Source organism: Sorex fumeus, unplaced genomic scaffold (assembly GCF_029834395.1).
Source record: "Sorex fumeus unplaced genomic scaffold, SorFum_2.1 ptg000014l, whole genome shotgun sequence".
NCBI lineage: Eukaryota > Metazoa > Chordata > Mammalia > Eulipotyphla > Soricidae > Sorex > Sorex fumeus.
Window position 1 is genome coordinate 14,413,720 of NW_026606071.1, and position 26,101 is coordinate 14,439,820.

Genomic DNA, 26,101 nt, shown 5'->3' on the forward strand with positions numbered 1-26,101 from the left:
AATTTCAAGGACTAAATTCTCCCTTGTCTGCCTAGAGGCATTCAGAGTTCCATTTTCCTGGCTAATAAAAAAGTCAGTAGGAGTTTAGTGGGCTTAGGTTATACTATGTACATTCTGTATGTTAACTCAGCAATAGAGAATACAGCTGCAATAAATTCTTCTGGGAAAGTCAACTAACTTATTTGTCCAACATGGAAAATATTAGCACCTCAGTCTTTATTAAATTGAAAAAGAGTTTGGTTAGATTCCCTAAAGGGTCAGCTGGAAGATGTATGCTCAGAGATGAAATCATCATGTTCTTGAAATGATATTTCTTTAGGAATATAATATGCAAAATGATTAAAAAAACTTTTCAGTAAAATTAAATCACAAGAATTCCAAGAGCTTGCCTGAGCTTCCATTGTTTATTAAAATTCTAAAGAACTTTCCCAATACTCTCCCAAAATCTGTCTTCCTAACTAATGGGGTGGGGAGAAAAACAATTTCAAAGCATGTACCACACAAAATTATCCAGGAAAGGTTAACGTCTCAAATAATTTATACTGATCAAGATAGATAAGATAGATGCATAGTTTCTCCTGGCTCTACTAGAATAACCACATTTAAGAGAAGCTGGTAGGTTCCCAAGGTGATGTAAAAATCAACTTTCTCAATCACCAGCACTCAGATGCCTGAAGAAAACAGAGAGGTTAAATTCATATGCAGAACTGAAATATTGGATTCTTATTTTACAAATATGTTTTTAAAAAAGAAAAAATAACTTTCTGAACTTGTACATTTATGACTCAAACATTATTCTGAGATTCAGAGAGTTTATTAAAACTCAAATGAGAGGTGGATATGTATAGTTGGTTGGGGACCACTAAGTATCATACAAGAAAAAAAAATTAGTTTATACCCACACTTTTCCATGGAACAAACTTCCACTGCTGGGCAACTAGTTATGTACTGGCTCTTAGCTATAATGTGTGCTAGCACCAAGCAATGTGTGTTTGTTTGGAAAACAGCCCTGAAATGTGTTCAGAATTGTCAGAAAGACAATTTTTTGTTTTTAAGAGCACAGGATTCCTCAAAAAAATCTAAGGACTGAGCAAGAAATCGACAAGAGCACAAAGCATGTAATTTTTAAAGAACAGCAATTTATTTGGGGGAGGGGGTAGAACTTTCAAGAGTATGAATAAAATAGGGGCTGGTGAGATAGCACAGCAAGTTGGGTGCTTGCCTTGCATGCAGCAGATCCGTGTTCAAGTCCCAGCCTCCTATATGATCCTCCAAGGAGTATTCCTAAGTGCATAGCCAGGAGTATCCCCCGAGTATTGCTGGATATTGCCCCCAGTAACAACAACAACAACAAAAGAACATGGGTACAAAAAAATAAGAACAATGTCCCTTTTCCTTGTGTATCAGAACAAAATTCTTTTTTTTTTCCACAACATTTTCCACAACTGTATGAGCTCTGTGTCAACTTCCACCTTCATTTAGCTTACTTTGGAATTCTAATTCAATAGTTTCCCTTTAACTACTGAAAGCAAAGGCAAACCCTATTATAGACCTTTTGCATAGTCTGTGGTTTAAGGCGTTTCCTCCAGATTTGAATCTACCCAAATAAAAAAGGAGGAAGAAAATCTGCTAGCCTGCACACAATCTACAATGTGACATGAGCATGCTCAGATTCACCAGGGATTTGTGCAGCATATCCTCAAGGGAGAAGCACAGACTACAAATGATAGGGAACCTGTTTGGTGAGATGGACCAAGCATACAGCTTTCTAAAAATGAAAGCACTGGCGTTTTAAAATCAATGAAATATTTTAAATACATAGAAAAGATTTTACCAGTGCAAAGACCTGTGTACACACTAATAAGATTTAACATGTGTTCATCAAATTGCTCCCACATTTCAACAAAAACTGAAATATTTTATAAAGCTATATTCTCTTTTATACCCTTCTCTGAAGACTTTCAGCCTATCTAAGCAGAGGAAATTACTACCCAGAAATTGATGTTCTCTTTCCTTCTGTGATTCAATCCTTTTAGTACTCACAGTCACGCATCCATAAACAAAAGTATGTTGTTTTGCAACACAATTTAAATATATGAGATACATATATTCCTATGTTGATGTAAACTTTAAGAAAGCTGTTTCTTTTTTTTTTTTCACTTTTTGGTCACACCAGTGATGCAGAGGGATTATTCCTGGCATATGCCCTCAGGAAATGCTCCTGATGGGTGTTCGGGGGGACTATATGGGATGCTGGGAATTGAACCCGGGTTTGCCCCATGCAAGGCAAACACCATACCCACTGTGCTATCACTCCAGCCCCAGCTCTTTCTTTCCTTACAGAGAAAAATGAAATCCAAATGTACTTAATCATTCTCCACTACTAGATTCTGATTAGACAGTGAGGATTTTTAGAGCAATACACAAATTTTAGCAGGAAGTCACTGATCAGTAAGAACTGTCTTTTCAATAAGACATCTTCCCAATAAGAACTGTTCTTATAGAAAATCACTACCAGGTTTTGTTCAACAAAATTCCATGAACAAAATTAAGAGTTCATTTCTGGTAACAGTCAGTCTAGCAGATTGATCACTTGAGTGTTTATCTCCAGTTAGTTTCTGAGTAGTTATTTACCTGACAGAATCAGAAGTTCAATGATCTCGGCATCACCAAGAAATGCAGCCACATGAAGAGGGGTTCGCTTTTCAGAATCCTGCAATAATGGAACAGATAAACTAGTCAGTGTCAGCTGAAGGTGGTTTCTATAGACTGAGTAAAACATATCATTCAAAGGTTAAAGTCTGTCGAAGAAAGTACAGGTCAACTATGTACTCAGGGAAGTTCGAGTTACACATTTTCTCTGAGCATGCCTCAGTCGCACAGATCCCATTTTCTGTTTCTGTTTTCTGTATGTCTCTTCCTTTTATTGAAGCTCAACTCAGTTCAAAAATGAATCACCATGTACTTGGTAATAAAATTCAATTTCTTTTCAAACTTTCAGTATGATTTTAAAAAAAATCCAACCTTCCTACATACCTAACCACAAAATTTTACTTTCAATGTTTTATTTCTTAAGGGAATACTGTGAAATTGTTCACAAGGACATTAAACATAAGTATAATGATTTTTTCTTTTAGATCTCCATTAATTACTGCCTATCAGTGCCCATTTTTGAAATAGTTAAGTATTATGGTGCTTTGGCCTGGCCCATTTTGATGCCAGGGTAGCTCACAGCTTGCCCTGGTTCCATCCAGTCCCTCATCGGGGCCCTGCTTTGGGGTGCTAGGAAGTAAGACATCTGAGGCTGAAGTCAAGAAAACAGATGCCCAGGGAGTGAATATCATTTGGAGTCAATTAACTCCCAAGTTACAAAGGCATAGCATTAACTGTCTTCCTGTGTCTATACAAAAAGGACATTGCTCTGAATTAACTATGCAATGGATTTAAGGAGAATAGCAATATTTACAAGTTAACAGAGTCTGATTAGAAGATAAAGATGACTGAGATAAAGGAGATAAAGGGAAACAGAGCACAAAGAGGATACAAATAAACACAGAGGAATAGGAGTGCCTCAGGAGCACTGTGATTGTGTGCAACCCAATAAACCTAAGCTCCATGTGGCAAGGCAGAAAGGACAAACCAATGTTATCTTACACCCTCAAAACCCCACTGATCTAAAATAGAGCTGAGATTGGGTCTTCACCTATCAGATGCCAATCTCAGTCCTTGATAAGGTACTTAACATACTGTGCTCAGAGACAGCACAATATTTACCCCTTGTAGGGGGAAAATATTATTCCTTCCTCTGGAAACTGGAGATAATCATATCTACCTCAGAATTCATGATGATGTAGGTTAAATAAAGGCCTCGGCTAGCTCGAGACCTGGCCCATGCACAGCCATTACTGTCAGCAGCATGGACAGCTGTGTCAATCATTCTCCCAAGACTGAGAACTCCCACAGGGTAAAGAACAGATCTTCCTCTGCTTAATCCCCACAAGGAATAGCATACTAGGTACTTAACATAAGATGACCAAATGGAACCAATCTATGGAAAGGTCTCTCCCACAAACTTTCATCAACTGCTCCACAATTATGACAATTAAATCTTGGGAGCAAAGTTTGAGGTGTCTCCTAAAGGTAGCATGCATTTTAGTTTTTAGAATCCTGAATTTACTGCTGATTTTAATCATCATTCCTATTATCACTTAATTGTGTAATTCACCTAACAGCTCTTGCTTAGCCTAAGGATATGATTTTGCTGACAGTTTGGGGCCTCTGCACTTTTTCAGTCTCTTTCAAACCATAGCTTTGGGGCATTTAATGACTCAGTACAGATGGCTGGCAGGGGACATGACAAGAACTGTTCTTAAACCTTGTCTATTCATTCAGAAATCTGGTAAACAGGCTTTATGAAGGGATTAACTAGCTCTATGTAGACAAAACAGTCCAAATTAGCTGGGAATTATTTTTTCTATGTGTCCCTCAGGCAAGAATTAAAGGGAAGAGAAAAAAAGATATAAATGTACAATTTGACAAATTTAGAAAACTATACAACAATGATTAAACACATTATAATGTTATTTCTATAAACATAAAATTCAAGATTTGAAAATACACTTGCTTATTTCAGGATCAAGATCTTAATTTCTGCAGTGAACTATACAAATAACCACTACCAGGCCTAACTAAATCTTTTTTTCTTTTACTTATAGTTTTAGAAGAAATTTGTATTACATTCTCACTTTTAAAAATCTTTTACTTCCCTCAACACCTACTGAAAATTTTATTAATTTTTAGAATAACAGATTTATAATTATATGTTCTATGAATTGACTTCATTCATGGTTTGGTTCAAAAAACTAAGCCTAGGCTACTTAAACAAGGAATAATCCACCAAAATTATGACTTCATTTGACCTGAAGCAAAGTCTGTGCTCTTTAGATAACTTGGCCTCAAATAAAAAGTCAAGAAAACCCCAACATTCAAATCTGCTTAGCCTATTTTTATGTATACTTTTCTGATTCTGTGGCCCCCTTTTAAGGCAAAACTTGTTCAGACTTTAGTTTCTACAGTATAATATGTGTGTGTAATGTGAAATAATATCATAAAATTTTTAGGGGTTGGAGTGATAGCACAGCAGATAGGGTGTTTGCCTGGCATATGGCCGACCCGGGTTCAATTCCCAGCAACCCATATGGTGCCCCGAGCACCGCCAGGAGTAATACCTGAGTGCATGAGCCAGGAATAACCCCTGAGCATCACCGGGTGTAACCCAAAAAGCAAAAAAAAAAAAAGAAAGAAAGAAATTTTTATTACAAATCCTGGTACTCCTGTTAATATGCACTTAGCTTCCAAATTAATTATACTTCCCTTATATAACACACAATAGATAGGTAACTGAAGAGAAGATCTATATCTGCAAGCAACAGCTGTTTGGTTTTCAAAAGCAACAAAACCACATACATAATAATTTCTGCTATTAAGACCTTACTCAAAATTAACAGTGCATTTAGACGAAGGACTGTCAACATCCACTCTCTAGCAAGGAACCTGAACCTGAAGTACAGGACCACGAGGTGAGGAGTAAATAATGGAAACACATTAATCACCACTTTCAACCAGGTGAAATCAACTACAATGTTGCAGTTCATCCTTTGCCTACATTTAAGGGCACTCTATTTTATCATAATCTAATAATGCACTAGGAAATGCCATGATAGAAGAAGGAAGAACAAGGAAGCTTCTAGAGAAAACACAATATTAACATTAGTAAAAGTAGGAAGGCCATTGAATGTATAAGAGAGAAATAAAACCTACTGGGTAGGTAAGGAATGTTTACTTTCCCTTTTGAAAAAAGGCTTCTGACCTATTCTATGCCTCCTGGATGTCATAGCATCCCAATTAGGGAAAATTCACCTTCCAGAACCATTAGGTCTCATCAACAACTAAGACAGGTAATCTAAGTATGTGAAGATGTTGTGCGATCTGCCCAATAGAGAAGCTGATGTCAAGAAATAAGGTTCTTAGTATCTAACCTGAAAGAATTTATTAAAATGGAAGCATGAACATCATCTTAAAAATTCTTTATATTTTTAAAATTTTTATTATTATTATTGATTTTGGGGTCAGGTCACACGCAGCAATGCTCAGGGGTTACTCTTGGCACTGCACACAGAAATTACTCCTGGTGGTGCTCGGAGGACCATGTCGGATGCTGAGGATTCAACCCAGGTCGGCCACATGCAAGGCAAATGCCCTACCCATTGTGCTATCGCTGCTCCAGCCCCAATCTTAAAAATTCTTAATGAAATTAATGAACCGCATACATATTGTCAATGATGCACACTTAAAATTTTATACTGTTATAAGCAACGTTGTTTCAATTTTTCAAAATTGCCAGAGTGAAGCCAAGAATGGCCAAAAAGGAAGAAACTGTGTTTAAATTCTCCAGCAGTCCTGTAATATCTATACAAAAACTTGAATTAATTATTAACAGAACCATATGCAAAACTAGCAAAGAGGAGTTTTGGGGAGAACTCCTGGGCAAACTGAAGCAAAAGTAATGCTTTCACCAAGAAAGAAATATCAAGTTGCAATCAAGAATAGATTTTCTTTCTAAACCATGCCTAACACCAGACAAAATAAAGCAATAGAGGTAATAAACCTACATTGGTGGATAAAAGATTATAGTCTGAAAAGAATACCAGGCATAAAAGAACTCTAAATCTGTGATTAAGACTCCAAACAATAATCATGATGATGTTTACTGAAATGAGAAATAAATAGAAGAGAACTTCAACACAAAGAGAAAAATCCAATCAAAAATCAATGGGCAGGAAAAAATTTAAAAATTAATGTGCGGGGGTTGGAGTGATAGTAGAGTGGGTAGGGCATTTGCTTTGCACATGGTAAATCCAGATTGGATCCCTGGCATCCCATATGATCCCCCGAGCATTATCAGAATGCAGAGCCTTGGTGCAGAGCCAGGAATAACCTCTGAGCATCAACAGATGTGACCTAAAAAGAAAAATGAATCAATGAGCTAGAAGCTGGAGCAATAGTATTACGGGTAGGAAGTTTGCCTTGCATATAACACGAACTACCTAGGTTTGATCAGCTCCCATATGGTCCCCCATGCACCACCAGGATTAATTCCAGAGTATAGAGCCAGCAGTAATACCCTGAGTATCACTCGGTGTGCCCCTCACCAAAAATAAATAAATAAATAAATAAATAAATAAATAAGCTAAAGAATTTGGTAAATAAACTATAACTGAGGGTTAAACAGCAAAATAAAAGAAGCAGAAGACTAGATTAGTGCACTGATTCAATCAAATGACTAAGTGTTAAGTAAAGGAAAACGAAAAAGAACAGATAAGGGCCAGACAGACAGATCAAAGAGCTAAGCATATGCTTTTCATGAAGGGAGCCCAGGTTCTATCCTTGGCACCTCAATGATTCTGTAGTGCAGGGAGTGACTTCAAAACACAGAGCAAGGAGAAGTCACCTCAGCACTACCAGGTGTGACCCAGTCAGCCTTGCACCCCCACGCCCCAGCAAAAAATAAAAGGGGGAAGACAGAGAAAAGAAAAAAATTACAAGAAATGAACATAACATTCATAAAACAGCATCACAAAGAACAGCATTCAAATTATAGACTCCAAAATAACTCAAAGGGCAGAAGTCTTAAAGAAATAATAGCTGAGAATTTCCTCCTATAGAAGAAAAAAGATACCTAGATACAGAAAACAAAAGAAATTCCAATAAAATAAACCCAAATATTTGACACCAAGACACATTATATTTAAAAACGAAAGATAGGGACTGGAGTGATAGTATGGCAGGTAGGGTTTTTGCCTTGCACGCGGCCAACCTGGGTTCAATTCCCAGCATCCCATATGGTCCCCTGAGCATCGCCAGGAGTAATTCCTGAGTGCATGAGCCAGGAGTTACCTCTGTGCATCGCCAGTTGCGACCCAAAAACAAACAAACAAATAAATAAATAATAAATAAATAAAAACCAAAGAAAGAGATAGAATCCTAAAAGCAGTGAAGGAAAAGCAGAGTCACATATAAGGCACCTTTCTAAAACTCACAACCGACCTTTCAATTGAAACTCAACAGTCCAAAAGAGAATGGCCAAAATGGTAACTGAAAAATACCTAAATCAAGAATACTCTACCTAGAAATGCCATCATTCAGGTTTGAAAAAGTAATAAAGAGATTTTCAAACAATTAGAGAAGTTCTAAACCAGTTCTAAAAAAAATGCTAAAAGATCTTCTACAAAAGAAAAAGAAACCGCACTCAGGAGAAGTAACATGCTTATAAAACATAAAACCTGGGGATAAAGAGAGTAATACAGAGGTCTCCTAGAATTAACTTAAGATTTACTTGCTTTAAATTTAAAGTGGGATGTAAGTTTTGAACTTCATAAAGTTCATGATAACTTAAAAACAAAAAGAAGAAACAAAAAGGGGGTATGGTACCACCAGCAGGTCAATCTGTACCTGTGAGGCGAGTGCATCAGCAGCCTGATGGCACCTTCAGACTTCCAGATACCCCAAAATTGCTGCTGTGCCTTTCGCCAGACCCTAAAACCTTGGGGCAAAGTTTACCAAGAAAGTAAACGGCCAAAAGTTAGGTATGTGGGAGACACACCCACAAACCACCTCAGCTATATATTTGGAGGCATGGCCTCTCTGGTTCCTGATCAAACTGCGTAATAGCCATGATCCCAGAGACTCAGAAACAAATCTCGGAACCCAGTGGCTTTTGGCAGAAATACATCCAGACCCCACAGCAGGTTACTGTTGCTAGGCCACCCCAGGGGGGGAAAGAGTGCTGTCCCTCCACCTGCTCCCCCTAGGAGGCTTGGTGGCTGCCATCCTCCAGAGACTATTGGATAGTCAGGTTTGGGCCCTCAGTGATGAGACATGTGGGGCCTCACAGGATGGGGGTGGAGCCAGCTCTTTCCTCCCCATCCCAACAAGACCCTGAGTCACCACCCACAAATGGCCTTTCTGGCTCCTGATCAAGCAGCTTAACAGCCATGATCCAAGAGACTCAGGAACAAATTTCGGAACCCAGCAGGTTTTGGCAGAAATCCCTCCAGATTTAATTGATAAAATTTTGGAATTTCAAAATCGCGCAGCCACTATTGCAGCCGTACAACATCATATGTTATTCATAACCAACAATAGAAAACAAATTGTCTACTGTTGCCTTTTCAGCAGATTTGAGTGTTGGGGTAAAATCCCAAATAATAATGGTGGGTCTGGTGTCAAAATATTGAATATGATCAAAGTAGAGAAAGAGTAATGTGGAAATCACCTGCCCTACAGGTAGGGGGAGGGTGTAGGATAGGTGTATACTGAGGCTTTGGGGGGTGGAGAACTGGCACTGGTGAAGGTATGGGTGTTTCATTGTATGACCAAGACTTAAACCCGAAAGCTTTGTAACTGCTCTCACGGTGATTCAATAAATAAAATTATAAAAAATGAAAAAAAAAGAAGAAACAAAAAAAGAGAGAGCAAATAGAATCTGATCACTCCACAAAGGGCACATGTCAGGGACAAGGTAAGGGTGAGGGTGAGGGAGGATAGAAAAACAAAGGAAACTACAAGAACACCCTGAAATCCATATATAAATAGCAATAGTGGGGAGCAGGGAGTTGGCACAAAAGTTGTGGTGCACGACTTGCAATGCACCCAAGCCCAGTTTGATCCTTGAAACCACAGGCCATCCAAACATTGATGGTTTAGCCCTGGAGGCTAAACAATGCTGGCTGTGGTGTTGGTGTGGCTCCTGAGCACTCCTAGGGTGGCCTAGGTGACTTCTCACGCTTCAAGACCAAACAAGACCACATCCTCAATCCTTCCATTGATCTGGCTGGCCCATTTCGTCAAGAATTACCAGGAGTAACTCTGACCCTCTGAGCACCATTTTGGAAATTTAAAAAAAAGTAGCAATAAATTATTTTATAGCAAGAATTTCATTATGTGAAAATGGCATAAATTCAACAACCAAAAGGCACAGAGGTGGCCAGATGATTGTAAACCAAACTTCTGCTATTCATAAGACACAATTGAACTTCAGTAACAAATATAAGTTCAAAGAAGTTGGAAAATGATGACAAACTTTAGGCTTGTGATAGCCTTGAAAAAGTGAGGACAGCCATACCCATATTTGGACAATATAGATTTTAAACCAAAAATGGTAATAAGCATGGACATTATATAATGATTAAGGAATCAAAACTTTAAGAGAACTTAACACTCATTAACATATATACACCAAATAAAAGGGCAGCAAAATGTTTAAAGCAATTACTATCTGACCTGGAGATATCAACAGCAACACTCAGTAGCAGGAGGCTTTAACACCCGACTCTTACCATTAGACAAATGAGCCAGACAGAAATAACAAGGAAACTGCCATAAATGAGAATTTGAAAGGGCAGGACTTAATAAACATTTTCAAGGATCTCTACCCCATGCCCTCAAACTAAATACACATCCTTCTTTAGTGTGCATGAAATATTCTTCAGGATAAATCAGTTGTTGGGAAGCAAAATAAGTCAACAAAGTTAAAAAAGACTTCATGTCAATAATGTAGAAAAAAGGCAAGTCATATCAAATATCGTTTTGGATCACAATAAAACTGAAAATCACGAGAAGAAAGCTAAAATAAATAAGTAAAACATATAGAGACTAAACAACATGCTATTTGGGGCCAGATAGAGATTAAAGGAGTTGATACATGCCCTGCATGTGGCAGACCCCTGTTTGATCCCTAACACTCTGTGGTCCCCTGGGGTGCAGACAGTAATGGCCCTGAGCACTTCCAGGAGCACCCAAACATGACCAGGGTGGGTTAGGTAAATCCTAATACCCCACAGTTGTAACACCACTTCCTGGCTCTTGTATTGAACTCTGGCTCTTGTATTGGCTCTTGGTTGGCCAAGAAGAGCTGGGAGGAGAGCAGAACAACAGTACGGCAGATAGGGCATTTGCTTTGCTTGCAGTCAATCTATATTTAGTTCCTGCACCCCATATGAGGCAGCCAGGAGTGATCCCTGAGCACAGAGCCAGGAGTAAGCCCTAAGCACTGCTGGGTGTGCCCCCCTCCCTCAAATAACAAAGAATTGTTGGGACGAATCCTGGGCTTGGAAGCCCTTGCCCCACCAAAAAAATATATATATTTTTACTAACCATTGAGTCTATAAGAAAATCAAAGACAAAATAAATTCTGGACACAAATTAAAATGAAGACACAAGCTATCAGAACATACGGACAAAGCAAAATCAGTACCAAGTGAAACATTCAGATTCACATCAGGCAAGAAGAAAAGATAAAGTTCAAGAGAACAATCTAATGATGTGGCTTAAAGAACTAGAAAAAGAAGAAATGGAATGCAAAGTCAGTGGGAAAAAGGAAATACTAAATATCAGAGCAGAAAAATAAACAAAATAAATCAAAAAGACAATATAAAAGTTCAACAGAACCAAGAGCTGATTCTTTGAAATAAACCTGATCAGTAAGGAGAGTAGTAGAGGGTCTTGGGCATTGGTGGTGGAAGGAGACATATTACTCTACATCAAAACCATGAATATTAACACTATTATAACCATGTTACATTAAGGAACAATTTAAAATTTTTGTTTTGTTTTTGTTTTGGGGACCACATTCCATGTGCTCAAGGCTAACTCCTTGTACTACACTCAGGGATCACTCCTGGTGGGACTCAGGGGACCATATGGGATGTTTGGGATCAAACCTGGATCAGCTATGTACAAGGCAAGTATCCTGCCTTCTGTACAACCCCTCTGGTCCCAACAATTTAAAATTTTTAGTTAAAAATAAATAAGCAATATTGAAATGCCTTAGCTCAACTCACTAAAAAAAAAAGACTTAAAAAACCACAAGAGACTACTATGAATAAATTTAGGTCATCAAGTTGAAGAACCTAGAATAAACAAGCTTTTAGAATCACACAATCTTCCAAGACTGAGTAAGGAGGGAAAAGACCCTGGACCTGTCAATTACTATCAGAAAATTGACACAGTAATCAAGAATCCCCCCAAAACACAAAAGCTTACTCCAAAATATTTTAACAGCAGTATCTAACAATCTTTCAAAGATGACTTATGACCTGTCCTTCTAAGTTGTTACAAAAGACTGAAGAAACAGAATTCTCCAAATAGTTTCCATGAGGTCAATATTATTCTGATGCCCCCAAACATAGAAACATCACCAAAAAGGGAAAAAAATCAGACTAATATCCCTAGTAAACATATATGCAAAGAATATTTTAAAAATCTCAATGAATTAACTCCAATTAAACTAAAAGGAGAGTACACCATAATCCAGTGGAATTTATAAGCATGTGAAAATTTTTCAGCATATGCAAATAAGTTATATATATGTAGATATAGATATATATATCACAACAACAGGAAAAAAAGTTATTGGAGTCAGATAATCATATAACAGTGAGGGTTAATGCTAGGCTCAAGTTGATTCCCAGAACCATATAGTTCTCTGAGCATCACTGGGTGAAATCTTGGAGGTCCCCAGAGGCCTCTAGCACCTTCATAATGTCAGGGATATCCCCGGTATCAATGCCTGAGCAGCACTGCATCCTTAGGTATTTTCACTGAACCATAGCCCAGTTTGCCAAAAATCACCTGTAGTGGCCTGGATCTTCTGAGCACCCAAAAATATATTTAACAAATTTTAATTAAAAATTATATAATCGTATTAATGGCTACAAAGGTTTTAATAAATTCAATATCCATTTATTATTTTTTTAAGACTCAACAAAATGGAACATGAAAGAACATATCTTGACATAGTAAAGGCCATATGCAAAATACACCTAACATAAACAATGGCAAAAAAAAGAAAAGAAAGAAAAAGAAGAAAAACTTTTCCTCTAAAATCAAGCATGAGACAGGGATGGCCATGCTCACCACTATTACCCAATAGAGTGTTGAAAGTACTAATCACGGCAATTGAACACTAAATAAAAAGGAATCAAATTGGCAAACAAAATGTTAAGTTTTTATGTATTTGCAGGTCTCAGGACACTATACATAGTACATACTAAAGATCCCACTAAAATTACTAAAAACACAAACTAATAATAATAAATAATAAATAACTAATAAAAAACTACTAATTTTGTGGTAGACTACAAAATTAATGTAGAACAATATGCTGCACTTTTATATGGAAAGAAGATAGAGGTGAAGGTGAAGGAAATCAAGAAAATAATCCCATTTGCAATTTCATTTTTACTGAAAAGTAATGGAGAGGCAGAACTGGAAGTATAGTACAGAGAGAAGGCAGGGGATTTAATGCTTCCTCAGGAATGGGAGATGAGATGGAGAACTGCAAGTGAGACCCTCAATTAAATGAAGATCTTAAAAGTAGCCTTCAAAATAAAACTCTGCCAGTCAAGTAACAGGCTTCTAAAAATCCAGGCTTGGGAGTGAGGATTGGGAAAACAGAAGTAACACAAGAGCACAAGTGAAGGATCCAGTGCTAAGGGAGTAACAGTGAAGCACCAAGACCAGAACAGTCACTCAACATAGTGGCAGGATGGTTGGGGGGCGGGCGGGGGGTCAAACCAGAGAATACGTAGGGGCAGAGTTAGAGGGGCAGAAGCAGGTCAGTGGCAGGGGTATACAGCAACTTCATACATCAATACTACAAATTTAACGATATGGTAACCGTATCACCTAAACTATAATATTTTTTTTAAGTTTTTAAAGCCAAACACACAAACACACATGAAGTGGTAGCTTGCCTTAGATTCCTGATGCAGAATAAATGTTTCTCCTGAGCATCTATATCCCCAGAACCTCAACTCAGGTTGAGCTCATTTTTAGGGGTTTGAATTCATCATACCTGAATCATCCAGAAAATTTTAAGCATTAAAAATTGGTTCTGGGCCAAGACTACACCCAGGATGCCATGAAACAACAAGATCTATCTGAAGAAATATGGTCCCATGCAACCCAGGATACCCACCCATTAAACCTCCACTAAAGAACTCACAAGACTGACAAATTCAAGTAGAAACAATTCACTGTGAGTACAGGCCAGCAGACACATCAGCCAAAAGAACATAATATATGAAAGAATCAATGATATGAGGAATGTCTAAAATCATTTAATATTTGAAGTAACAAGTCTAAGAAAAAAATCTGTTATTTTATTAAAAACAAAATTTGGGAGAAGAGATATGAAGGCAGAGTTAGAGGAAGCAGTACTGAATACATAATGCTAGATATTTGAGCTTTTTTTCAGTTTTTTTTATTGAATCACAGTGAGATACAGTTACAAAGTTGTTTATGATTGGGTTACAGTCATATAATGTTCCAATTATATAAATTATAGAAATTTAAGATTTTGGTTTAAGAGATGAAATAGACATAGACAGAAGAATGAAAAAAGTAAGTTTACAGTAACTTTAGAAAATGTTTTACAAACATTCAGTCACATTTTCTAGGGCATTTATGGAGAAGAAATTAAATCTTAGATATTATGGTAAGCATTGTAGCACTGTAGCACTGTCTTCCCGTTGTTCATCAATTTGCTTGAGGAACAAACTGATAAACTATTTCATAAAAATGAAAACCGTAAAAGTTTTTTTTAAGATTTTAAGTGCTTTTTAAAAGTTTTTTTTTAAGCAGTGTGTAGGATAACATTGCTTTGTCCTTTCTTCCTTGCCACAAGGAGCTTAGGTTTATCAGGTCACACCCATCAAAAGTGCTCCTGAGTCACTCCCATTCTTTTGTAACCACTTCTCTATGCTCTCTTCCCCAACTTGTTAATCAGCTTTTCTCCCCCTAATCAGATTCTGTTCATTTGTAAGGTCAGATCTTTCTAGGACACTGAACTTGTATTATAAGTTAATATTGCCTTTCTCCTCTCCTTATGTCTTTTGAATAGTTTACTTTAAGGCAATGTCCTTTTGTATAGACACAAGAAGACAATTAGTATTATGCTTTTGTAACTTGGGATTTAATTGGCTTTGAATATTATTCATTCCTGGGCATCTGTTCTCTCAACCAAAGCCTCAGCTGCCCTTACTTCCTAGCACCCCCAAAAGCAGGGTCCCGACGAGGGACTGGATAGAACCAGGGCAAGCGGTAAACTATGTGCTACCCTGGCATCAAGATGGGCCTGGCCAAAGCGCCACAATTCTTAACTATAAGTTAAGAGCTTGATCACGGACAAATGATACAAAAGTAACACTAGATTTGGACCCTGCTAGGATTAGGAATGATTAATCTGGCCTGAGCGCTGAGTCTGAGTCTGTGGTGAGATGTTCCCAGGAGAGCTGCCTACAATCCTCAATGTATCTCTTACTGTGTCCATACAAAAATAACTAGTATTAAGATGTTGATAGTTATTGGACTGAGGAAAGGAGAAAAACACCTTAGGAGGTATTTTGCCTGGGGCAGTCAGGAAGGGCTTTAGAGTACTTTTAGGTGGGCCCTCAGGAAGGGCTTTCTTATGTTGATTTTGCTAGCTGACTGCCTACAGTGTCAGCCCAGAGTGCTGGGGAGTTGGAGAGAGAAGAGAGCTGGAGAGAGAGAGAGCAGGGCAGCATGATGAACTGCAGAGAGGCTAGCAAGGGGGACTGAGAGAGAAGAATGTAGAAGAAGAATACAGGAGCAAGCATGTGGAGAGAGAGAGTCCAGGCTGCGAGATGGAGCAGAGAGATGAGAGGGAGAGACAGAAGGAGATGGGAATGAGGAGCAGTCTGAGACTAGAATGGGAGGCTCAGAGAGATTGGGGTAGGCGCGTGGCGAGAATGGAATAAACAGCATCTGATCAGTCAACAGACTTGGCCCTTGTTTCGTCCATTGTCTGCCCCATGGCCCGGGCCACCCTGGCTCGGGGAGTGGCCTGGGCCCACCCCAATTGCAGGCGGCAAGGGGAAGAGCTGTCGAGGGCCCCTCTGGCCGCCTCTCAAAGATTTTTTTACAGCAGTGCTCTTCAAAAGCACTGCTAAAAAAATGAAAAGATATGTGATAGACTGGAAGAAAATTGTTTTAAAGACTTTATTAGAATCTACTTAGAATACATTTTGTAGTCTGCATTTTGTAGTCTCAGAGACTACAAAATGCAGCTCCCGGAACCGCGCGGCATGCGGCCGCGCGACATCTTATCAGAACATCTTTTTATGATATCTCATTATCTCATTCCTACTCTGGACAAACTTGCAGGTTATCAAATATAGCCTGCCCACAGGGCAGAGTCTGGCAAACTCCCCGTGGCGCACCAAATATGCCAAATACCAGTAACAATGATGGGTCTCATTCTCCTAAAAAGCCTTGAATATAATCTCAGGGCTAGGATGAAAGAGACGTTACTGGGGCCTGCTCGAGGCAATCGACGATTAACAGGATGATGAATGAATGAATGAATGAATTTAGAATACACAAACAAACTCTGAAAATGTACTAATATGAAGACAAACAATCTGATTAAAAGATAGGGAAAAAATCTGAACAGAAATTTCACCAAAGAAGAAAAACGGCCAAGAGATAGGCACATGAAATAATGCAATATCATTGATCATTAGGGAAATGCAAATTAAAATCATATTACATAAAGTTTTTAATGACTTAAGTTTAAAGGATTAAAAATGTCAATTTTTGATAAAAATGCAAAAAAACCTGTAACATTCAAACGCTACTAGTAGGTATATAAAATGGTGCAAAGATTTTGGAATATGGCTTGACAATTTCTTAAAAACTTAAACAGCTTCATCACGTGACCTAGATGTTCTACTCTTAGGTATTAGTGCAAGAGAGATGAAAAGATATTTCCATAAATGGGGTCAGAATAGGCCATTTGCCTTGCACACAGCTAACCTGGATTAGATTCCCAGTATCCCATTTTGTCCCTCAAGCAATGCCAGGAACAACAGCTGTGTGCAGAGCCAGGAGTAATCTCTGAGCACCACCAGGTGTGACCCAAAAACAAACTAACAAACAAAAAAGATATATTTATAGAAAGACTTTCACATAAGTTTTCATGACATCTTTATGACGCACAAAAAAATTGGAAATAATCCAAATTTCAGTAAAGAGATGAATGGACAAACAAATTATGGTACTTCCATATAGTGGAATGCTACCAAGTAATTAAAATGAATGAACTATTGCTACATGTCACACATGGATAAACCAAAAGAATTATGTTAAGTGAAAAAAATCCATGTAAATATAAAAAGTCTATTCTATATAAATACATTTACATGAAATTCTAGAAAAAGTCACCTCACATACAGAGGTAGAGAAGAGAATAGATGCTGCTTAAGGAAGCTGGGGCATAGATGGGTAGGTATATGGGGAAAGGATAACAAAAGAAGACAAGGAAGCTTATGAGGGCGAAGAATATGTTCATTATTCCAATTGTGGTTATACTTTTATGGGTATAGACATGTCAAGGGCTGGAGCGATAGCACAGCGGGTAGAGTGTTTGCCTTGCATGTGGTTGGCCTGGCCGACCCGGGTTCAATTCCTCTGCCCCTCTAGGAGAGCCTGGCAAGCTACTGAGAGTATCTCGCCTGCACGGCAAAGCCTGGCAAGCTACCCGTGGTGTATCCGATATGCCAAACACAGTAACAACAAGTCTCATGATAGAGACGTTATTGGGTCCACTCAAGAAAATCGGTGAACAATGGGAGGACAGTGTTACAGTGCTACAGACATGTCAAAACTTTAAAACTTTATACTTTAAGTCTGTCTGATTTTTTGTATGTCAATTATATCTCAAGAAAACTTTTTTAGAATATATAAGCAGACAAAATACATTCACTTTTTTGCATAACGCAAAAATGGGTGTATTTAAAAGTTTAAAAATGCCTCTGAGCAACTAGGAGAAAAGAAGTAGCAAACTCTAATCAACCAGAGTTATTTTTAAGGGCAACTCATGTCCTGCTCACATATAGACATGAAAGTGATTTGGGGAGGTGGGAGGAAGCAAGAGAATGGGTTGTAAGGCCTGAAAGTACAGGATACAAGGCCTTTCATGCAGTCAATCCTGGTTCCATTGGACACTGCATATGTAAGCCCTGAGCACCACTGGGTGTCACCCCCCAAACAAGTGGAGGGACATTCCCCAAAATGCCTTTGGGTGAGAGAGACAGGGTTAAGATGCTTGCCTTGCACACAGCTGACCCACTTCAATCTCTGATATATGGAATCCCGAGCACAGCCAAGAGTAATCCCTAAAAACTGCCTTGTCACACCATCAAAATGTCCCCTCAAAAAAAAGCACAACAAAAAAGAGCCAGCTGGGGAGATGCTCATAGAATCAAGTGCATGGTTTGCCTGTGGGAGCCCAGGACACTGAAGGCTCCTCAAAGCACAGCCAGATATGTAACTCTACCTTAGAAAAAAGGACTGGGTTATTAAATTTAAGTCTATATGAATTTGGCACAAGCAGTATTCTCTCCAAAGAGAAATTGTTCAAAGTTCCCTTAGAACATTTTTGTTTCATAAATGAAAACTCTGACAAACATTGACAGAAGCCTTTTAGGTGAAGTCTCTACCTGGGAAAATGGATAGAGCATCTACTTGGGAGGCCCTGATATCATGATATCATTTGGCCAGGAAAATTTCCTTTGAGCCAGAGGAAACAGAATGTGGAATAGGGTTCTTGTGCTCTACTCCTACTGAATGGAAAACTGGCTGAGATGCTTGATTATGGTTGGCAATGAAAATAATAACTACATCCACCCACTGCAAAGACAATCAGGAGCTTCTAACAAACACCGAAGCAGATCTTTGGAGCACTCTGCTGATTCAGATCTCACAGCATCCCAATCATATTAAAGAAGCCATGTCTTTAAATTTAATGCATTTATTAAATAGCTTTCCACAAAGAAACTATTGTTCTCATACACATGGTGGGAATGTTTAACTACTGAGCTTATTTAAGGAAGCCTTATTTAAGGAAGACTGGAACTCTTCTTGGTTCCATGAGCTAACCAGCAAGAAGACTGGTTTCAGTTAGGGCCCCACCCAGGCAGACTCTCCATTGATTAGTGTTTTTGCACCAATCTGTTCATTAAACATACATGAGAACACTGATGATGGGTGTGGTGTTAAAATTATGTACATGAGAAACCATTATTAATATACTATAAGCCATAGAATCTCTATTAAAAACTTTTAAGTGAAATAAACAGATGTCTGAGATAGAGAAGTAAGGAAACAATGTGATTGGAAAGGTTTTTTAAAAAGCAGCTGATAGATGGTCACACCTCTAAAAGGTTAATCTGTCTGTAAATGACCAAACAGTGTGACAATTAAAGTCTCAGAAGGGGAAGAACCACAAAATATTTTAAGTGGAAGGACATTAGAGATGTCCAGAGAGATTAACTAATTGGTCCAATGTCACACAGCAGCTAGTGGCAAGTTAGCCCTTCCATCACAAAATGAAACATATTTAATGGAATCTAGTGCAGGAATCATGCTCAGTCCTTAAATATGCCCTGGCAGGACAACTCTTAGCTCTTAAATTGCTCTCTTTCTGTCTCTGTCTCAGGGATAATGGCAACTTCTCAGTTTCTTCCCCCAAATTAGAGGCATTCTCATGTGACCAAAAGAATGCAGACTCTGAAGTCTTAATCTCTACTACTTATAAATTATATGACTTTGGGTAGATATAACAATATCTCTGAGATATATTTTCCTTTTCTGTAAAATAAAAATTAGATCATCCCCCTTTCCAACATAAACTAGAATAACCATGGGCCTTACAACCCATTCTCTTGCTTCCTCCCACCTCCCCAAATCGCTTTCATGTCTATATGTGAGCAGGACATGAGTTGCCCTTAAAAATAACTCTGGTTGATTAGAGTTTGCTACTTCTTTTCTCCTCGTTGCTCAGAAAATAATATTTATTGGTTATTCTAGTTTATGCTGGAAAGGGGGATGATCTAATTTTTATTTTACAGAAAAGGAAAATAAATCTCAGAGATATTGTTATATCTACCCAAAGTCATATAATTTATAAGTAGTAGAGATTAAGACTTCAGAGTCTGCATGTATTGTATTAGTGGTTTTAACTTCCTTATGGTTTATCCTAATTTTTTCAGTTTTCCTTGGTTATAAGAAAACAAGGAGGTTTGAGAACAGTGTCTGGTGAAAGTTCTGCTGTTAAGGATTTACACCTGGTCACCATTAGAAGGGCTGATACTACCATCCCAGAACAGTACAACTATAGCACTCTGCCTGCTCCCTATCTCCCCAGAAGCAGTTGGCTTTCCTGGCTTGGTAGTTATATCCTGTCTACCTCAACCCAAAGGGGAAAACTGAAGCCTTTCCCAGCCTACAGATCCATTCTTTATATCCTGGAATTCTCAGTGAAATCTTTTTTCTCACTGAAGCCCCTAAAACAAATCTTAGTCAAGTTATGTGCATCCCTGTTGCCCCATAGATCTCGTTTCTCATCAAGTCTGGAAAGCACTACAGAATCAGATCTGGTGACCATGTGGAATACTCTGGATACTGTATTCTTCCTCTGCTTCACCAAAGCTGAAGACTTCCAAACCAAGTATCACTGCAAGACCCCCACATTAACCATTCTGACACCTGATAAGAAAGTTTCTCAGTCCTATGCTCTCAATAAAGGCACCTCCTAATCATTTAAGCAACTCTGTCCTCCGTGAAAGCAAACTACTCAGTGGAGGCTTCACAACCTTAATTATAGGCTGATATGAGGTTACCCAGAACTTGGTGATGGTTACAAAACCAGACTTTTGGAGACAGGTGTATGGGTGACACATATTCCTCCTGTAGGGAAAACTTAAATTGACCTACACCTACTTGAGAACAACCACAAATGAAAATAATCACCAAGGATACACTTCAGATTCATAAACTAAGCTCTAAGGAACATTCTCACCAAACCCAACGTTAAATTATTTTGTGTTTCTAGATCAGCATGTTTTTGCATGTATTAAGAGCATCTTCGAAAAAAAAGAGCATCTTTGGAATTCACATTCAACATTCTGTATTTAAAAAATCAAGAATGGGAGTATTTCCCTAGAGAAGATATCAATTACTAACATACTCAACCAAAAAGGACATAGCTTTCCAAGAATGGATTGCACAGTAAGTTATTTAGAACAATTTACTGTCTTATCTTTTCTCTACTACGTTTATTATTTCATAAAAGGCAATGATTTTTGATTCCCATACATAACTCTGAAAATAGTCTAAAGTTAAATTCTCTGAAATTTATTTTTCATTGAATTATAAAATAGCAAGATAATAAAACATTACATGGGTACAATGAAATGAGGGTTCTGGACATCAACTTTTGACTTGAGGTTTTTGTGTCCTTGAGCGATTTGACCTCAAGATAAAATACATACAGGCATATCCCATGAACATATCAGCCTTCTATTTCCTGTAGACAGGAAATCTATCAGCTTACACCCTATGACGAGACAGATGGGCTACTCCTCCATGACCATTTCCAATCCACCAGCATCATAACCACTAACATGTGTCATTTCATGTTCAGCGTGAACTCTCCCAGAAGACTCCTTCCCCATTAATAATCCATCTGGCTAGGTTCGTTAGTCTTCAGTCAGCTGGCATATTTTTTTTCTCCCTATAAAACTTAAGACCATGCTAATCTTCTATCACTCCACCTGGCTTCATTCCTAAGAAAACACATCTATATTGTAAACATGACTATCTCGATTCAATTTCTCTTCCCATCATAATTGTGGCATTATATTTAGAGTCCTACTCAATTTCACAGAAAAACAGAGATCAAAAACCTCCATTCCACTTGATCTGTTTCTATTATTCTTTTATTATTCTATTTGAGGGGAGGGGAGGGAGGAGGCATACCCAGCAGTGCTCATGGCTTATGTCTAGCCCTAGCTCTATACTCAGGGACGACTCCTGGTAGGGCTCTGGGAAACCCAATGTGGTGCCAGGGATTGTACCTGGATCTACTACATGCAAAGCAAGTTCCATACCCACTGTACTATCACTGCAGACCCATTATTATTCTATTTCTAAGAATCTGTGATCCTTCCATTAGGAATTCTATCGGCTTCTTCTGTCTTCTCACCCAAACAAAGGTAGCTGGCTAAAGTAACCTCCTGTCCTAAAGGGAAATTTCAGGTAGTTGAATTGTAGGTGCGATGCTTTAAGAGATTAAGCACAGCACACATGGGCTTGAAGGAAAAGCAGGGATATCTAACTCAACATATGGAAAATGTTTTAAAGTCACAAAATGAACTCCCAATTGGCTTCTTTCTTTCTTTCTTTCTTTCTTTCTTTCTTTCTTTCTTTCTTTCTTTCTCTTTCTTTCTTCTTTTCTTTCTTTCCCTTTCTTTCTTTCTTTCTTTCTTTCTTTCTTTCTTTCTCTCTCTCTTTCTTTCTTTCTTTCCCTTTCTTTCTTTTTATTTCGTTTCCTTTCCTTCATCATTTAGAAGAGTTTTTAAAATTAAACTCAAATGTCCTTTTCTCTGAACCTTCTTCTGTTTCTTACTCCCTGTCTCCTCCTCTGCTCTGCTGTCTTCTCACTTGGCTCTCTCATATCTGATTATCTGCCTTTGTATCTCCTGCCTCCCACTAACTAGGCTTCGGGATCAGAGCAGAAATAGTTGACACTTCTAGCATCTCCATCAGGCATACAATTGGTATGTGATATATGAAAAAAAATTAAAAGAGAAGAAATGTCCTGATTTGTCTTACACTCTATATTGAAATCTAAAATCTAATAAGAAAAGAGTTTGTCAGTATGGACACTTGTCAAAAAAATTAGAAATTGAGCTCCCATTTGACCCAGCAATACCACTTCTGGGAATATATCCCAGAGAGGAAAAAAGTATAGTCGAAATGACATCTCACTTGTATGTTTATTGTAGACTGTTTACAATAGCTGGAATCTGAGTGCCCGAGAACACATGACTGGTTAAAGAAACTCTGGTACATCTACACAATGGAATACTATGCAGCTGTTAGAAAAGATGAAGTCATGAACTTTGCATATAAGTGGATCAACATGGAAAGTATGCTAAGTGAAATGAGTCAGAAAGAGAGAGACAGGCATAGAAAGATTGCACTCATCTGTGGAATATAAAGTAACAGAATGGGAGACTAACACCCAAGAATAGTAAAGTACCAGGAGATTTGCTCCATGGCTTGGAAGCAAGCCTCACATGCTGGGGGGAAAGGCAGCTCAGATAGAGAAAGGAATACCAAGTAAAGTGTGGTTGGAGGACCTGCTCGGGATGGGAGATGTGTGTTGAAAGTAGACTATAGATCGAACACGATGGCAACTCAACACCTCTATTGCAAACCACAACACCCAAAAGGGGAGAGAGGACAAAAGGGAATGCCCTGAGGTAGGGTGGGGGGATAGGGGGAGTGGGAGGGATACTGGGATCATCGGTGGAGGAGAATGGGCACTGGTGGAGGGATGGTTACTCCTCAAGCATTGTATGACTGAAACACCAGCACAAAAATATGTAAATCTGTAACTGTACCTCATGGTGATTCATTAATAGAAAAAAATTTTTTTAAAAGTGGGGGGGTTTGTTAGGGTCAGAGATCTGACTCATGTATAAAGCACTTGCCTTGTATGTGTAAAGTCCTGGGTTCTGTCTTTGGCACTAGAGAATCAAAAGAGTAGACTATACCCAAGAAAAGGATTTATTGTCTGGGAACATGACACAGGCAAGTATGAGGCCCTGATTTCAATCCCTGGCACTGAATGGCTCCCAAGCACCACAGAGTACCCACACAGGAGTATTCCTCACAATAAATAATAATAAATTTAAGAAAAGGGCTTATAATGTAAATGGTCTGTAGGTTTCTCAGAGAACTGGTTGTCTGTGATGCATACACTAAACCTAAGAGCCTGGGTTTAATGGATGCCATGACTGTTCAAGGCTCTAGTCTACCTCTAACTTTGAAATCAGCAGCTACCTCAGTCCATCACAAAGAAGACTTCCCTCATTGCAAAGCTGTTTGACCACTCCCAAGAGCTACTGTCCTCAGGCTATCAATTCTGTGTCCTCAAGAGGGTCTTGGTTTTGCACCTAACTTAGGGAGTGAGAAAAATTAAGAAGTAACACAGGAGGCTAGAGCGACAGCACAGCGGGTAGGGTGTTTGCCTTGCACGTGGCTGGCCCGGGTTAGATTCCCAGCATCCCACATGGTCCCCTGAGCACCATCAGGGGTAATTCCTGAGTGTAGAGCCAGAATGAATCCCTGTGCATCACTGGGTGTGACCCCCCCCCCCAAAAAAAAAGCAAAAAAAAAATTAAATTAAAAAGGAGTAACACAGTAACATGGTGTTATGTGTTCTTAGAGGTTAGAATATCTTACAGTTTATTAGTAAGGCTCCTTGAAGCCCCCCACTATCCCACACTAAAGGCTGCCATCTATAGGTAGTTCTAGTTTTTGTGAGCCAAAAACCAAGAACAAGATATGATGAATGTCCACACTTTTCCCAACAACAACAAAAGAAAACATTTTAATGTGAAACATCTATTTAGTTGTCTCTGGCTAGCCCAAACCTGTGCATGAAATGATTAGAGACTCTCATTAAAACAAAACTACTGGTATGGAATAGTTCCAGGCATAGGAAATCGAGGTGTTGGAACAAAGTCATAGAAAAGAGAAGGGGCAAGTTGGTAAATCTTCACTAACAGGCCAGTACAGGCCCGGAGCGGGAGGGGAGATGGTGATGGGGAACACTCACCTTGTGTCTTAAAAGTAAAGGGTAGGAGAGATTACAGTGGGGGAATTGTTCCCTCAAGAGGCTTCGGAAAAGACAAGAAAAGGAAACACCATCACAGGCAGCTTTCAACTCCACTCAAACTCACAAGCATTTCCCCAAAGAATGAACTTCCCACAAGGGCTGCTGTGACCTGGGGTATCCACAGCACAGACGTTTAAGCCAAATCATTTGGCTGTAGGACCAGAGTTCCTGGGGAAATTCGGTTCAAGAGTAAAGAAAGATTTCAAACTGGCTGTATGGGGATTTTCTATGGCCCTCAAGTTATCTAAAATGTGGTTTCTAATGTGACTGGTGGGGTCTGGACAGCGGAACCCCTCTGAGAAGCACCAGGTCAGCCACAGGGTGGACATGCATGGACTGAAGTGGCAGGCAGAGTGGTGGCTGAGCTCCTGGGGTTACTGGGTGGGTATGATGAGGAAGCCCTTTCTCTTGGAAGCAGAGAGGGCATCGCTGTGGGCCCAGGTAGCTCAAGCACATGCTCTTACTGAACAGAAGCTCTCTGGAGAGTTGTACTCATTACATGGGCTGTTCAGAGAAGGAATGAAGAGCAAAGTAGGAAGAACCATGGCACCATGATGGCTGGCCTTGCCCAGCATAGACACAGGTCCATATGCTATGGGACAGTGAAGTACATCCTGTGTCAGGATTCTGGCACCTCCCACGATTCTCTCTCCTTTTGTCTAGGGACTCCTCCTAGCTCCAGAACACTGGCTTCTTCCAACAGCAGGCTACTCTTCTGAGAAGCCTATATCTAAACTAGACCTGCTTTCCTCCATTTTTATGTTCTCCAGCACCATAACACCTGACTGATTACAGAAAGTTGCACCTTCACACTACAGACTCTTCCCAGAAAAATCTTCCCCAATAGAATCTCTTCTTCTGTGGCCCCTAAACTGTGTTTGCACTTAGTTGGCTCCACCTTGGATTTTAATCACCTCCAAGGATGGATATAAAACCTGATATGTAACCTATTAGACTCTGGGTGGCAACAGAGTCTTTAAGACAAGGTCCAAATTCTCGTATCAGGATCTCAGGCAAATCACTAGACCTTTCTCTGAACCTCCATTTCTGTTTGTAAAATGTGCATAATAGCACCTACCTCTCAGGGATTTGTGCAATGAAATGATGCTTTATAATAAAGCTCTTGGCACGATTTCTAGTATATGGTTAGCACTCAACAATTGTTGCCAGGATTATTTAATTCATGGTTTACTCTTTCCCAGCATGCCCATTCTGGCTGGGTGATGAGGAAAGAGAGAAGACAGGGTGGGGACAGAGGTGGGGAGTGTCACC

At 39.0% G+C, this 26,101-nt stretch overlaps 1 protein-coding gene across 4 annotated transcripts in view; it reads right to left on the reverse strand.

The window, feature by feature from the left end:
• ANKRD44 (ankyrin repeat domain 44) overlaps window positions 1–26,101 on the reverse strand; it is a 344,812-nt gene that overhangs the window by 156,706 nt on the left and 162,005 nt on the right. For all 4 annotated transcript variants that reach the window (XM_056111738.1, XM_056111735.1, XM_056111737.1 and 1 more), the window contains exon 3: window positions 2,635–2,713. In XM_056111738.1, the coding sequence (XP_055967713.1) occupies window positions 2,635–2,713 (79 nt within the window). The remainder of the gene's footprint in view (window positions 1–2,634; window positions 2,714–26,101) is intronic.